The 16007-nt window shown below is 47.4% G+C and overlaps 1 protein-coding gene across 1 annotated transcript in view; it reads left to right on the top strand.

Moving 5' to 3' along the window:
- xpr1a (xenotropic and polytropic retrovirus receptor 1a) overlaps positions 1–16007 on the top strand; it is an 87477-nt gene extending 71470 nt beyond the window's left edge. Inside the window, exons 10-15 of the mRNA XM_087836914.1 lie at positions 1262–1430; positions 1921–2121; positions 11558–11724; positions 11795–11934; positions 12021–12245; positions 14229–16007. Of these exons, the coding sequence (XP_087693040.1) occupies positions 1262–1430; positions 1921–2121; positions 11558–11724; positions 11795–11934; positions 12021–12245; positions 14229–14286 (960 nt within the window). The 3' untranslated portion in view covers positions 14287–16007. The remainder of the gene's footprint in view (positions 1–1261; positions 1431–1920; positions 2122–11557; positions 11725–11794; positions 11935–12020; positions 12246–14228) is intronic.

Raw genomic sequence — 16007 nt, 5'->3', positions numbered from 1 at the left:
GTGTGTGTGTGTGTGTGTAGGGCAGGGGGAGAGGGATAATAGAATGCAGCTTGTCTCTGGGGAGGTGGAGGCTGTGACTGTGCAATCATTACAGGCATAGATCTATCAGTATGTTGATGCCCGGAGCTCCTCCTTTCCCTCCTCCTCTTCTTCCACTTCTCCTTCAGCCCCTCATCCTCCCTCCTTCTCCCCCACCTGTCCCCCAGCATCAGCAGAAGACCCCCTGCTCGTATCCGTGTCCCTTCTTTCGCAGCTCCCCGCAGTCCTCAGCCCTCCTCCTCCTCTGATTCGGCTTCACAGTCAGTCTCACTCTTGATTGGTCCTGCACACTTGTAATGGCAGCATAGGATTAGAATAGATATGAAGTGTCGGATTATTGTTTCATTGGAGTAAACAGTGTGTTTTCTTACTAGTAATGAGATCACATGTATCCATGTCAGGTGTGTGTGTGGCCTCTGATGACAAACAGGATAAGATTTCATTGCAGGACAAATTGCAGAGCTAGCAGCTGAATTACAAGTGTTTGCTCAAGAAATGAAGACGTTACCGTGAGTGCAGCAGGCTCAGCCTTTAGACAACAACACATGGAGTGGATATGAGTGAGATGGCCACTCGATCAATACCGACTTTGACTGACGGGTTAAAAGAAATCAGCTAATATGTGCAAAAACAAAAAATATCAATACTGTGTGACATTTGTAGTGAATAAAGAGCATGTGGGGTTTGGGAGGGTGTGTGCAGTCGCTCCTGAATGTCAGATGTAGCCGCGGGTGGGGTTAAATGGAAAAAGTCGAGCAGGGTTGTATCATTTTACAAAGCGTGGTCAATAACTGAACCCCCGCCAAAGTCATATCCCAAATAACACGGCCGAGAAGCAGGCTGCAGAGCACAGCCAGCTCCTTTCATGTGTTTGTGTTCACTAAGAATTAGTGGCACGCAAATACACAAATTCACGTGCACGGGCACAAAAGCATGACTCATTAGAGCGTCCTGTGGCGTGCTGATAAGGTAGACCGGAGGCTTTATCCCATTGCGTTAGGCGTCTCCCTCGGCTTTGCACTTCCCTCGTAAGGATTTGCACACAAATAATTTGTTGGCTAATTCAGTCTCAGCGATGAAGCGCAGACTCGGGGTAATTCCAGCGTGACGTCCCAGGTAAAGGTTGTTGCAGGGAGGTCAGCTGGGGCGTCTTCTGAAATGCAAGAAGCATTTTTCAGGTTTTTGTTCCACATTTTCTGTTTTCCGTCTTTTCATTCTTCAGTTTCGTGTTTTCACCGCGCCGTTTCACCGGGTGGAGTTTGCAGACTTCTGGTTGGCCGATCAGCTCAACTCTCTGGTGTTTACTCTCATGGACCTGGAGTATCTCTTCTGCTTCTACATCTTCGAGCTGCAGTGGAGCAACAGCAAGGGCCTGTTACCCGACTTTGGAGGTGAGGCGTTGTGCTCTGCTTTTGCATGCACAGCAGAAACATAAAAACACTGTCTGTATGTTTAAGCCCTTTGGTTGCACAGGGACGAGCCTAGTGTAGCTACTGGATGGACAGATCAGGGTTATCAAGCTATTTGTTCTGCATCTAATGTGACACACTGTTGAGATTTCCTGTGAGACAATATGACATTTTAATCGCCGTCTACTCGAGTGATATCTTGGCCTCCGTGTGCCAATTAACATGGAGCTAATGGAAAGTAAGTGTTGGGTCACACAGAGGGTGCTTAGTGATAATGATGAGTGCTTAGTGCAAAGGGTAACATGGAGAGGAAATTGTTGTAGAGTAAAAGAAGAGGCGATCTTCGCAAGTTTGTGACTGCATTTTGCACGACTGTGACATCATCACGCTGGCAGAATGTGTCCACAGGACTTCATTTCTCCCTGATCTCCACACACCGGAGTGAACAGTACTCTGTTTTATATCGTTGCAGGTTCCCGAGAGTTCGTGTGCCACAGCTACTCCTACGGTCTCCGTGCCATCATCCAGTGTCTGCCCGCTTGGCTGCGTTTCATCCAGTGCTTGAGGCGTTACCGTGACACAAAGAGGGCCTTCCCGCACCTTGTGAACGCCGGGAAATATTCTACCACCTTCTTTGTTGTCACCTTTGCCGCCCTCTACGCCACACACGAAGGTAGGAGACGGGACTGATAAGCATGTGTACGCTGAGCTATCAGCTGGGCAGACGTTATATAACAGCTTATGTCATTTGCAGTGGTTTGAATCAAAGAGGAACCAACGCGAGCTGAAGAGTCGACAGTTTCCGTGTGTTTCGTGTATTACAGCAACATGTCGGCTCCACACAAGAGGCGAAAATGCCTTTTGTGTGGAGCTGTGTGTACTCAAAGAGCAGAGGTGACCTTGAGCGCAAACGCTAGAAGCTGGCCTTGGTTTCCATGCCTGGAGCTTTACAAAGAGAGGTCTGTCAAACACAGCTGTATAAAAGCAAGGCTCTGCTCTCGGTTCAGGAGGTCAGACAGAGGAGAGGCAGCAGATTGGTGAAAGCAGAAAAAGCAGAGATTTGAAATTACGAGTATGTTGGATGTAAAAAGAGAGCGGTTAGCATTAACAGTCGAGTCACTCTCTCCGTAACAGCTTCATAATTACCCTGAAATTATTAAAATGATTCTGATTCAGAAGCCAAATCACAAAGGAATTCGTGTTCAGAGACGCTCGGGCAGTGAAAGCATCTCTTTAGCATGCAGCTTTGCATTTCCCGTCTCCATCGCAGATATTTGTTCACACGTCTCCTTTCAAAGCTTTTCTATTTAAACCCTTGCTGGCATTTTGCTTGCCGATATATTTATTTTCCAGCAAAATGCCAGCGAGGAAACTTCATCTGCAACCTTTTAAATCATTAAAAGCTATTTCTCGCTTTTTTCTCTTTCGATTTAAATTTAAATCAGTGCGTTTGCTTCCTAAGCTGACCGTCAGTGATACTGAATGAAGACAGACAGACCTCCGTCTCAGTAGGAAAGGCGTCCATTAAACCATATCCTCCTTCCTCCTCTGTCTGAAGCCTGTGTACCCTTAGACTAATGGCCTCCCTTCATGTGTTATTCTGTATGAAGCTGTCTTTCATCCAGCATGATAATGGAGGCCAAGGCTGATCGCTGGTTAAGTGAAGGAGGAGGGTGGGAAGACGGCTCCACAGACACGGACGTTGAATAAATGGTCGAGGAAACTGCCTGTTGAGCAGATCTTTTGAGTATTTCCTACATAAATAGGCTTTGATGACTGAATGCAGCTGCCAATATCAGAATAACCTGAATCCAAATCTGGTAAAGAAGCAATAAGAGCCTCAGACACACTACGAAGGAGCCTTTAGCGCTGGAGCTGGAGCCTTACTGTGGACAGGACGGAGCCAAGTCTGCCTGCATTGCCCAGCAGACCTGACAGAAAAGACAGCAGGTCGGTATCATGTTCACACCACTCGGTCCAGCTGTAAAAGCTGTGTGGAGCGTCAGTTGGTATCTGGCAAAGGTCCCGGCGCCTGCGAGTGGATGTGTCACCTTCATCGCTAACGCTTCCATTGTGACCTCACTGCCACATCACCTCGCCGATTCCTGGAACTGCCCACACAGACCTCCGGGAAGCAAAATGAAGGAAATAAATCACAGGATTCTCCGTAGAGGACTGAGTGGTGTTGATTGGCTCGTGCTTCCATTTACTGATCAAAATCTGTAAAATTAAGAGGCACGGTCTCCTCTGTGGTCTGTATGGGCCAAAGTGGAATGTGGCGTTGGAAATGAAGTAATCTGTGTGTGTTGAATCGTATTTTTTAACGTGATTCAGCAAAACTGAGCAGATTTCTCCCCTCAGAGGAAACGCTCAGCTCACCGCTGTGAGCAGCTGATTGGACATTGTCATGAAACTGTAATCTCAGCAGAGGCTCTGAGGCCTGTAACCTGAGAGATGCTGGAGGATTTCCTGGTGTGGGCAGAGTTCCCAAACTGTGTAGCTGCACTGAGGCCTGACAGTAAAGCAGCTGCTTTTCTCGGGATCGATACGGAATCTGCTTTATGTACAGCAGCCTGAGACTTATCACTGTTTGAGATGCAGAGGAGGCCTAATGCTCATTTAAATTCTTGGGATTTATCCAAAGGGAAGGAAAAGGCAGAAGAAAAGGATGTTTGACGGGCAGAAAGAGAAACGCAGGCCTGTGCTAGCAGGGAGACGGGAAAATGTGATGTTAAAGGTAAACCACAAAGTGCAGTGTAGAGTCATTGCAGGCATGGTTTTAAAGAGATCCCTCCATCTGTAACACCAAATCCTGTAAAACATCTAAAATAACCTCGAGGAACACGACTCCTGCTGGTCTGTGAGAGGTTAACTGTGGTGGGTGGAAACGGACTGAGGCGGCTGTAGAGAAGAATCCCTAAATTTAGAAGCGATAGCCACTGAGAGGAAAGTAAAATGGGTTTAATGCGAAGAGGTTGGAGAGGAAGCAAGGGTGCAGCAGGTGAGGACATGAAAGGGAGGAGGGGAGGAGAGGAGAGGAGAGGGGAGGAGAGGAGGGGAGAGGGGAGAGGAGAGGGGAGGAGGGGAGAGGACAGAGGAGGAGGGGAGAGGAGAGGAGAGGGTAGGAGAGGAGGAGAGGGGAGGGGGAGAGGAGAGGAAAGGAGAGGAGGGGAGAGGAGAGGGGGGAGAGGAGAGGAAAGGAGAGGAGAGGGGGGGAGAGGGGAGAGGAGGGGAGAGGAGAGGGGGGAGAGGGGAGAGGAGGGGAGAGGAGAGGAAAGGAGAGGGGAGGAAAGGAAAGGAGGGGAGAGGAGAGGGGAGAGGAGGAGAGGGGAGAGGAGGGGAGAGGAGAGGGGGGGAGAGGGGAGAGGAGAGGAGGGGAGGAGGAAAGGAAAGGAGGGGAGAGGAAAGGAAAGGGGAGGGGAGAGGAGAGGAGAGGAAAGGAAAGGAGGGGAGAGGGGAGAGGAGAGGGGAGGAGGGGAGGAGGGGAGAGGACAGAGGAGGAGGGGAGAGGAAAGGAGAGGAGAGGGTAGGAGAGGAGAGGGGAGGGGGAGAGGAGAGGAGAGGAGAGGAAAGGAGAGGAGAGGGTAGGAGAGGAGAGGGGAGGGGGAGAGGAGAGGAGAGGAGAGGAAAGGAGAGGGGAGGGGAGAGGGGGGGGGGAGAGGGGAGGGGGGAGAGGGGAGAGGAAAGGAGGGGAGGGGAGAGGAGAGGAGGGGAGAGGAGAGGGGGGAGAGGGGAGAGGAGGAGAGGGGAGAGGAGGGGAGAGGAGAGGGGGGGAGGGGAGAGGGGAGGAGAGGGGAGAGGAGGGGAGAGGAGAGGGGGGGAGAGGGGAGAGGAGGGGAGAGGAGAGGAAAGGAGAGGGGAGGAGAGGGGAGGAGAGGAAAGGAGAGGGGAGGAGAGGGGAGGAGAGGATAGGAGGGGAGGGGAGAGGAGAGGAGGGGAAAGGAGGGGAGGGGAGAGGAGAGGAGAGGAGGAGAGGAGGGGAGAGGAGAGGGGGGAGAGGGGAGAGGAGGAGAGGGGAGAGGAGAGGGGGGGAGGGGAGAGCGGAGGAGAGGGGAGAGGAGGGGAGAGGAGGAGAGGAGGGGAGAGGAGAGGGGGGAGAGGGGAGAGGAGGGGAGAGGAGAGGGGGGGAGGGGAGAGGGGAGGAGAGGGGAGAGGAGGGGAGAGGAGAGGGGGCGAGAGGGGAGAGGAGGGGAAAGGAGAGGGGAGGAGAGGAAAGGAAAGGAGAGGAGAGGGGAGGAGAGGGGGGGAGAGGAGGGGAAAGGAAAGGAGAGGGGAGGGGAGAGGAGAGGAGAGGAAAGGAAAGGAGAGGAGAGGGGAGGAGAGGGGGGGAGAGGAGGGGAGAGGAGAGGAGAGGAAAGGGGAGGAGGGGAGAGGAGAGGGCAGGAGAGGGGAGAGGAGGAGAGGGGAGAGGAGGGGAGAGGAGAGGAGGGGAGAGGAGAGAGGGGGGGGGAGGGGAGAGGAAAGGAGGGGAGAGGAAAGGAAAGGAGGGGAGAGGAGAGGAGAGGAGGGGAGAGGAGAGGGGAGGAGAGGGGAGAGGAAAGGAAAGGAGGGGAGAGGAGAGGGGAGGAGAGGAGAGGAGGGGAGAGGAGAGAGGGGGGGAGGGGAGAGGAAAGGAGGGGAGAGGAAAGGAAAGGAGGGGAGAGGAGAGGAGAGGAGGGGAGGGGAGAGGAGAGGAGAGGAGAGGGGAGGAGAGGAGAGAAGGGGAGAGGAGAGGAGAGGAGAGGAAAGGAGAGGAGAGGAAAGGAGAGGAGGGGAGAGGAAAGGAGAGGAGAGGAGGGGAGAGGAGAGGAGAGGAGAGGAGAGGAGAGGAGAGGAGAGGAGAGTTGAGGAGAGTAATTTCCAGCCCCGGGCTGAACGCCTGCCTCTGGACTCTGCTGGAATAGAGATGAACTGACAGCTTTTACAACTTAATTTCATGCACTGACCCCTCGTTCATCATCAGGACAGGAAGTACAGCACACACACCGACACACCGACACAGTCAAACACGTTCTCACGTTTACCGAAAACAGATAAAAGCTCTGCTTTGAGTCTCTCTCTCGCCATGTGTTTGAACTCTGATTCACCCCTGCAAACCCAAAAGCAGACTCTTGTTATTATCAGTAAAGCACATCTCGATTCAGATACGAGGTGGAAATCTGATAAAGTGCACATGTTGAGATGGAGCTGACAGCTAAAATAATTCAAATAAAGCTGTAAGTAAGTCTGAGCTGGAGTTGAATAAACACTCAGATCCTTGATTTATCTGAAAGCACCGAGACAACAGGGTAAAAATAGCGTTTTAAACCCTGCTTTGAACACAAAGGTATCATCAGAAAATGTCTATAAAATATCCAAACTAAAAGCACCTAAAACTGACGCTGGGACTGCATTTGTTATCATGTAATACTATAATACTACAGTAGTATTAGGTTGTTTGTACTTATGCATTAATACTTTGCATTGAGCTGCTGTAGCTGATCGAATGACATTTACATGGTTTATTCATAAAGTGAGGCTGTAAGTCTCTCCAGCAGGGAACAAGATAAATCAGATCATTAATGAGGTATTAAAGAAAAAAATATCATTGTTGGACTTTTCTCTAATTTTAAATATCATGTTATCTCTTTGCACCAGTACTTTTGGGTCTCTATTCGTCTTTTTAAGCTTCTTCTTGGTGATGCTGGACAAGTGAGGGCTACAATAAATGACAGTGGGTTTAATAGTAAAACCAAAGGGGAAATCAGCCCTACTGAAAACACGTGTAAGGTGATAACCAGCTAATGTAGTTAAGTGTTTCAGGTGGAACAATATCCAACCATTTAAACGCTGCTGATACGCTGTTTGCAAAGTTATTTGCTTTCACCTTTATTATGAAATAAATGTATTACCTGGGAGAAGGGAGCCGGAGATCGACAGACGGATTGGGGCTGCAGCTGCAGTAATGCAGACGCTGCACCGGTCCGTCGTGGTGAAGAGGGAGCTGAGTGTAAAAGCGAAGCTCTCAATTTACCGGTCGATCTACGTCCCTACCCTCACCTATGGCCACGAGCTGTGGGTGGTGACCGAAAGAACGAGATCGCGGATACAAGTGGCGGAAATGAGCTTCCTCCGAAGGGTGGCTGGCCTCTCCCTTAGAGATAGGGTGAGAAGTTCGGCCATCCGGGAGGGGCTCAGAGTAGAGCCGCTGCTGCTCCACATCGAAAGGAGCCAGCTGAGGTGGTTCGGGCATCTGACAAGGATGCCTCCTGGGCGCCTCCTGGGTGAGGTGTTCCAGGCATGTCCCACCGGGAGGAGGCCCCGGGGCAGACCCAGGACACGCTGGAGAGATTATATCTCTCGGCTGGCCTGGGAATGCCTTGGTGTTCCCCCGGATAAGCTGGAGGAGGTGGCTGAGGAGAGGGAGGTCTGGGCCTCTCTGCTTAGGCTGCTGCCCCCGCAACCCGGCCTCGGATAAAGCGGATGAAGATGGATGGATGTATTACCTGTATAATTATGATGCTGTGGACTTTTAGATCAGCTGTGCAGTCCCGTCAGACACCAGACGTTACTCTGGGTGTTGGAAGAACAGCAGGTAGCACGAAAGTAAGGACACCAGAGGGAGGCGAGGACACGACAGAGAAATATGATTCTAAGACTTAAATGTTGAAAGAAAAAGAAATCGTTGAACGAGCTGAGGGACACATGAGGACAGTGGGATAGGATTGAGGAGGAGAGCTCTGGAGAAAGTTCAAAGGTTCTAATCACCCCAATACAGTCGAAGGGACGGTGGATGCATCAGGCAGGAGGAAAAGAGGAGGGTTGGTGTGCATCCTCGCAACGGACGGGAATAACTGAAAGATGAAGAATTAGATGGTGTTTCAGTATCTAAGGTTATCTGGCCTTTGTGACAGCGCCGTGGGAGGGGAAGTGTGGGGGGAGCTGTCTACTTCCACGTTAACCTTCTGCCTACCTTCATGTTTCACGCCGTCACAGTTCACTCAGTGTGGAATTCTTGGCCTGCATCAAAAGTTCCCTCGTACGTGTCTGTGTTTGTAGCTGCTAACTAAGCCAAAAACATGTGACACGAGGTGAAAATGAACTAAAACGCTCAGATGGAAGTAAGAGAATCCAAAACAAACCGCGCTGTGAGGACGAGTGCTGGATTCAGTGAAAAGGAAAAGCTGAAAAATAATTCAGCAGCAGCCATTCTTGTTGTTTTCAAGTCCTGTTGACCTGTTGCAAAAGATGTGCTCTCTCTTTATCAGCACGACTGGCCATGACAACAACAGTGTGTGTGTTTGAAGAGAAAATAGAGATCGAGTGTGTGTGACAGGAGCCAGTAAGCACCGTTAGCCCATCCTGACCAATTCAATCAATGCCCATCCCACCATGGTTGACCTCCTAATGACCCAACAGTGACCCATCCTTGTGGAAAGACAGCTTCAGTGGAGGCTTAAATACCTCAGTAGGTTAAAGCTAAAGGAAATCACATCGTTGGATACTCTCCAGTGAAAAGAGGCTATTGTCTGGGACTAAGTTTAATCTACAGCTGGGAGAACTCGGTGTGGCCGTGGGGACCGGCTCCATCCCGTCGCTCAGCTGATGCAGCAAACAGCACAATGGAGGCAGCGGCTAACAGAACAGCAGTAATTCTCTGTTGTCCCGGCTCTGATCCCTGGCGTCTCGTAGGCCGGAGGCACGTAGAACAGTGACCATGACAAATGAGGGCGAGCCCGATCTCTGCCTGGTGGCTGCCGTCTGTGTCTGTGCCAGTCGATGTGAAAGGCCATCGGGTGCTGATTTATACATCGGCGCCCACTGAGGAACAAGAAAATCACAGCCGCACGGCTCCCGCAGAGACACGCGGGCGCTGCTGAGCACAGCTATAAAAACACTGTGACATTACGCAGTACATCAAACAGCTGTAAACTAACTGCAGATTGTTGTACAGCCCACAGCTGAGAGCACTTTAACTAATAATAATTATCACGATTAATCCTTCATTCATGTCTCAGAAGGCAGAGTGAGTGAGGGGGGGGGGAGAAAAAAAAATCTACTGTCATAACATCAGGTCCTGTTTTATTTAGCATTATCACCTTACTGCAAGAAGGTTTGGCTTCCTTTAGTAAAAGGTCAGTGGTTCAACCCTCCAACCTACATGGGGAAGCATCCTTGGGTAGGATACTGCATCCCATAAGTGCTCTTTGCTGTATCCATGCGAGTGTGAGTGTGTGAAGGTTAAAAGTGCCACGATTTCTCTCCAGGCACAGCCCAAAGACCTCTATGGGTCTGTCGCTGTGTATCATATATAACCACTCCTACGCTGTTTTGCTGTTTGAAGATTCCCCCTTGATCCTGCAAAGACCAGTAGGTGCCCGTCTCTGCAGGAACCTGGGCAAATGTTGGTCCTTTATTCATCCAGGTAAAAAATCTCATTGAGATTAAACATTTGAGTTCCTGTTTCTCTTTATTCTTTTTTATTCTGGTTGCTTCCGTACGTTTTTTGCCGCTTAACTACTCCCTCAGTTTTCATGCTATTTGCACCGTTCAAACTTTGAAAGATTCTGCTCTTTCTGCTAATTATTGCTATGACTTTTGGTGCTCATAACTTCTATACTTTTTGAGATATTGAATTTTTTATGCAATATTTTTTGCCCATTTCTGCCACATTATCAGTCTGGTCACTAGTTTTCCTTGCCGGGTTGAGCTGTGTTTTAGCTCAGTGAGATGAGCAGCCGTTCTCAGACTGGGAGGCCCGGGTTCAAATCCCGCTTATGGCAACATTTCTTTCAGTTACCAATTCAACTTTTTTAACTTTTTTTCAACACAAATTTCAGCTTTTTCTGCTGTTTTCAGAAAAAACTGAACATTTTCAGCCTGTTCACCTCTTATCAGCACAATTCTGAGCAGCTTCTGCTCATTTCAGCAGAATTGTCAGTCTCTCCACCTCTTCTCTGTGAGAATTAGTTTGTCTTAGTGAGATGAGTAGCCGCCTTGAGACCAGGAGGGCCACGTTCGAATCCTGCTCACGGCAACATTTCATTTCACCACTTTTCAGCAAAAATTTCTCCGTCTTTACCCCTTTCAGTAGAATTTTTTGCTTTTCACCACTTTTCAGCAGAATTTTCAGTTTCTTCACCGCCTTATAACTTTTTGCAACTTTTCAACTTTTTCAGCTTTTTTCAGCAGGCAACTTCAGCGTTAAGGCATCCACACAGCATTTTCGCAGGAAATGCAAATTTTTCTAGTTTCCAATAGAGACCTGGCCTCATGGCAGCGAAAGTCAAAACTACATGTACCACATAAGTACATTTAAAGTTTTCCTGACACTGTCACGGCTCCCCTTGACCTCTGAAGTGCAAACAGACATGCTATGTACATTTTCAAGAGTCCCTGAAACCACTATTTAAACCACATTTACATTTTGCAGGTGGCGCTATAGAGCCATTTTCCCACAGCCAGGGAAAAAACCAATAAAACATGACAGCCTTCATCGCGTTCGAGGCGTGACTTTAGAAGCTTTCCCAGCTCCTCATCTGCAGCTTACCCGTTCATGGCGAATCGCCATGCCAACAGGGCGTGGTCTTAAATAAAAACTCACAATTTTCACAGTGAGGCATCACCAGGGCCTGAAGTTAATGCAGACGACCTTTGAGGTGCATGCAATGAACCTGTGAAGAGGACAAAACTTGATCTTTCCTGTTCCCACTAGGTGGCGCTCTAACTGGCGCTGATTATTTGCAAATGAAACTGTTCAGATTAAAGACAATGAAAAACAAACTGTTTGTTTTAGATGTCCAGTTAGTTTTGGTGATTCCCCCAAACAGTCTGGTTACTTTACCAAGCCTCAACGCCTTTTCACTCTCTGTTTTTATGCTGTGGGCTGCAAGTGTGTAGATTTTAGTGCCGGCATAATGAAAAGTGAACATTGAAGTGTTATAGCTCTCTAAGGGTATCTGTCCAATCAATCAATGCTGGTCTACTCGTGGCAGGAGGGCTCCCTCTAGTGGTAAAAGTGATAATAGAAAAGTTGCGACGCTGCTCTGAGGGTGCTGATGCTGTTTCATTTCTCTTTACTGCAGCTAAAACCAGAGGAGTTCTTCAGTGCAACCCTCTGACACAAGTTGTGTTTGTGTGTTTTCTTTCAGAGCAAAGTCACGCAGACGCCAACACCTTCTTCTACCTTCTGATTGTGTCTTCAATCATCAGCTCCCTGTACACACTGATCTGGGACCTGCGTATGGACTGGGGTCTGTTTGATCGTGGAGCTGGCGAAAACATCTTCCTCAGAGAAGAAATCGTTTATCCACATAAGGTAGCGTCTGGTTTAATCGCCGTGCCCGTCCCACCCAAACAGACACTAACCCCATCTGCTCTGTGTCCAGGCCTACTACTACTGCGCGATTGTGGAAGATGTGATCCTGCGTTTTGCTTGGACGATCCAGATTTCGCTGATCACAATGACCAAGATCAACTCTGTGGGCGACATCTTGGCCACCATGCTGGCTCCTCTCGAGGTCTTCAGGTGGGTCTGAACAAAGTTTGTTCCTTACGACGAGCTTCTCAGAGCACCCACGGTGACTCGTGTCCTCCTCACCTTCCTCACTGCAGGCGCTTTGTGTGGAACTTCTTCCGTCTGGAGAACGAGCACCTGAACAACTGCGGTGAGTTTCGTGCGGTCCGGGATATCTCTGTGGCGCCGCTCAACGCTGACGACCAGACGCTGCTGGAACAGATGATGGACCAGGAGGACGGAGTCCGGAACCGCTCGGGCAAGAAGACCTGGAAGAGGTCCCACAGCCTGTCGCTGCGACGCCCCCTGCTGTCCACCTCACAGTAAGAAACCACATGTGTGCCTGACATCGTGCACTTTTATTTCACTTTGAAGACGAGTGCAGAGCTCGTATCACTGTAGATGAAAGAAGTTATACTTCTATTAAACATCAGACATGTAAGGATTACACATTCCTCCTCGTTGCTCCTGGAGATTATAAAACTGTCACACTGAACATTTTTTCATTAATTAAATGTGTTCAAAGATACGACACCCATTTGAAATTTAAAAAAAACAGCTGTTCCTTCAGTAGAGGAAGTATCCAGATCTTGCATTACGAGGCTGTACAGCTGAGGTCCCTTATGTTGAGCAATCAAGGAAACCCAGGATCTGAACTTAACTTTTCCCACATTCTGGTGTTTGAGCTATGGAGAGATACCAAAAATCCAACCGTATGTGCAGAAATTATACATTTTAATGCTAAAATATAATTATTGCTGTTTTACAAAAACCTTTTTTTTAATGAATGTGTAAAATTACACTGATTTACTTTCATTCCTGAACACAAAAGTAGTTTTAGAGGCATTCCTGATTAATTTCCAACTTCTCAGAGAAGTAAAATTGGCAATAAACGTATGATTTAAAAAATATTACTGTGACGTGTGTTTTCTTGTTTTTATGACAGGTGGTCTGATACATATGCCTTTGTCTGAATTAAAGTCACAAAGTGTTACACAGTTACCGCAGCGCTCCATTAACATCAGCACAGTAACTGTGCACCGGGAGCTTCAGGGCATGGGTTTGCATGGCTCCTGCAGGTGGCCCGGTGCTGCTGCCCATATAGTGTATGCACTTGTGTGACGACAATACTGAAAAAGCAGTCCATGCAGTTGTTTTAAATAGTTAGTAATTAGCGGTGGGTTTTGATCATCGATTTATCGATTAAAATTGATTCTGGCTTGGATAACGTAAAATCGATTCATTAAAATCCTGAATCGATTTTTTAATATGAATTTATTTTGCCCGAAATGCCAGAATCTCAGGTCAAATCTCACAAAATTTCAACAACCACCAAACAGCTAAGACAGTAAATGAGAGCAGGAACACGGATTCTGCACAAAGACGTAAACACACAGCACAGCCCGCGGATCAGAATCAGTTAGATGTGACTTTCTCACCCGACCGTGTCGGGACACGGTCGGGACACGGTCGGGGCTGAAAGCCGACAGCTCGCCGATTCTGATGTGTCGGCGGGTTGCGCTTTGTGTTCACGCCCTTTATGCGCTGATTCTAAAGCTGTTAGTTTGATGTCTCTCCAAACAATATTGACCGAACCAGCAGCAAAAGAAGATCCAAACTACGCTTCACATAAACATCGTCATGAATTTACTCTTACTTTTACTGTTTTGCTTCCACCACGATGCACAGCTCTCTCTCTCTCTGTACTGTTTTCTGCATTATTCGCTTGCTTGTTACGCACAAGTCTACTGTTGTTTACAGGCTGTCGGCCGACGTTTTTTTTTTTTCCGTTTTATCTACTTCCGAAAAGAAAACCTAATTTCTGCCGTTCAACAGGCTTCTGAACAAATTTAAACTTTTTAAAATTATGCAAAATGCAAAATGCAAAACGCCGTGTCTCTAATCAAACCGCTGTAACTTCAGAGGTAACATTCATGTGTTGATTAATGGTTTTCTTTCGTTTTTGTTGTCCTGCAGAATATTTTTATAAAATCCAGAACAGGAGTGTTTTATCTTCAGCTACTTTGACACAAAGCCCTCTGCTGTGACGCTCACACCTTTGATAAAGTCTTGTGTGTGTCAGCTTCCTTTTTATAGATACAAAAATATGTAAATGTACTGATCTGGATTATAATATTTCTGACTGTCAAAATTTCCCAGATTCAAATCGAAGTGAATCGAATCGATTCTAGAATCAGTGACGATACCCAGCCCTATTAGTAATGTATAAGTAACGCAACGTGAAATGAAGTCTCGGTTTTGTCAGATAACGTCTGATTTTCTTTTTTCAATCGTCTTTATTTCAGATCGAAGAAGGACACCAAGGTGCTAATTGAAGATACTGACGATGAGGCCTTCAGCTGAGTCCACAGCATCGGCACACGCACGCACACAAACACACACTTTACGACACTGTACTTATAAAGACCTCGTTCGCTAACGCCTGACCTCAAAGCTCCTCCCTCGCAGGCCCACCCTTCAGTCTAGAAACCTTTAAAGCAGTGAGGACCATCGGTCACTGTCCTCACCTCTGGGAAACTTACCTCATCTTTACGTCCTTGTAAGTACAGTTGGTCTTTATAAGTATGGAAACAACACACACACACCTATAATGTAGAAACACACACAGAGATAGACCCGCTGAAGCACAAGTAGAGTATCGCTGCAGGTGAGGAGAGAGCTAATGCCACCCAGACAAACAGCCACACAGTCAGACAGATGGACAGACATCAAGGGAAACCTTCTGCACATAACCGGCGAGACACGACCGCACTGCCCGGGGATTATCCTCTTCTGTTTTTTAAACGGACTTTTTTTAATATCTGTTGTTTACTTTTCTGTAGATTCTTCTTTTATTTCCTGAATCTGTTTAGAAGACGCTGCATAAAATAGGCTACCGACGACTGTTTGCACACCTACACTAGGATCAACAGGGAGAAGACAAAGCCAATCAAAAGACTAACAAACACAAACGGGAGGAAGGACTCTACACGCATATCACAGCATATCAGAACAAATCAACTGGTTTCAGCTTGTTGATTCTTTTTATACACCATCTCTCTCTCCTTGTTTTCTTTTTAATTTTTAATATTTTTTAGTTGTAATAACATCCGTGTGCAATCACAACCCTGGAGGCACTTGCAGGAAAAGTGCATTTATTACACAAAATCTTGTACTTGTACACAAAAAGGGAAATTTTGATTCAAACATTTCTAAGTCTGTGAAGTTCCTTTGTAATATTTGATGTGCGTTATTACTCTGTTGTAGTTGTTAAGTCCTTTTACATTGTTGTTTATACTAGTCAGACTAGTTGGAGCATCTGATTGTTGATGTGTTTTATAATGTTTGGAATGTTTTTCATGGTTGAACTTGTGCCACATTTTTAACGAGCTCAGAGTTAGGACCCTCGGTTATCCCCGACCTCTAATTAGTGCGTGAACGTGCCCTGTTAACTGCAGCGAGTGTACACGCGCTGCTTTTCTTTACATTAATTACCAAAGTTTTATTTTTATGAATGTGACTGTGGCTGGGGTAGCTTCCTTTAACCAGCCTGCTAACTGATATGAAAACCAAACGTTTAAAAGCAGATTGACGCAGGCTGGAGATCACAGTAACATAAGCAGAGGTGCAGCTGATCAGCTCGGTCCTGTTCCAGAAAGCAGGTTCAGCAAATTCGAGGTTTTCGGCTCCAGAACCAGCTGATCGGAGTTGCTTCAAATCAACTCTGAGTGTGAGGAAACTAAGCCGTGATCAGTGCAGCGCTCATCAGCCAATCATGGGTTTGACTGTGGGCTACGACATTTAGCATAAAAGTAAATGAAAAACAAATAGGGGGTCAAAGTCAGCTTTGTCCACTCAGTCATTCTTTATTTTACTGAATCCAAACAAAATATATCTGAGTTTGGCACAATTACAGTGGAAAATAAATGATTTGTAGACATCTATTGAATTCAATTTGATTGAACAGTCTATTTAACAAAAGGTGAATCCATTTCAGAATGAAATGAAACCAGGACACATCCAGATAATCCGGATGTGTCCTGGTTCTCGAACTTATTTTAAAATGCTTTCAGACCCTGAAAGTC

The sequence above is a fragment of the Neolamprologus brichardi genome, chromosome 23 (genome assembly GCF_056152115.1).
Source record: "Neolamprologus brichardi isolate AB-2024 chromosome 23, ASM5615211v1, whole genome shotgun sequence".
NCBI classification, from domain to species: domain Eukaryota; kingdom Metazoa; phylum Chordata; class Actinopteri; order Cichliformes; family Cichlidae; genus Neolamprologus; species Neolamprologus brichardi.
Note: the sequence above shows the minus strand (reverse complement) of the source record. Positions and strands in the feature narration are given on the sequence as shown.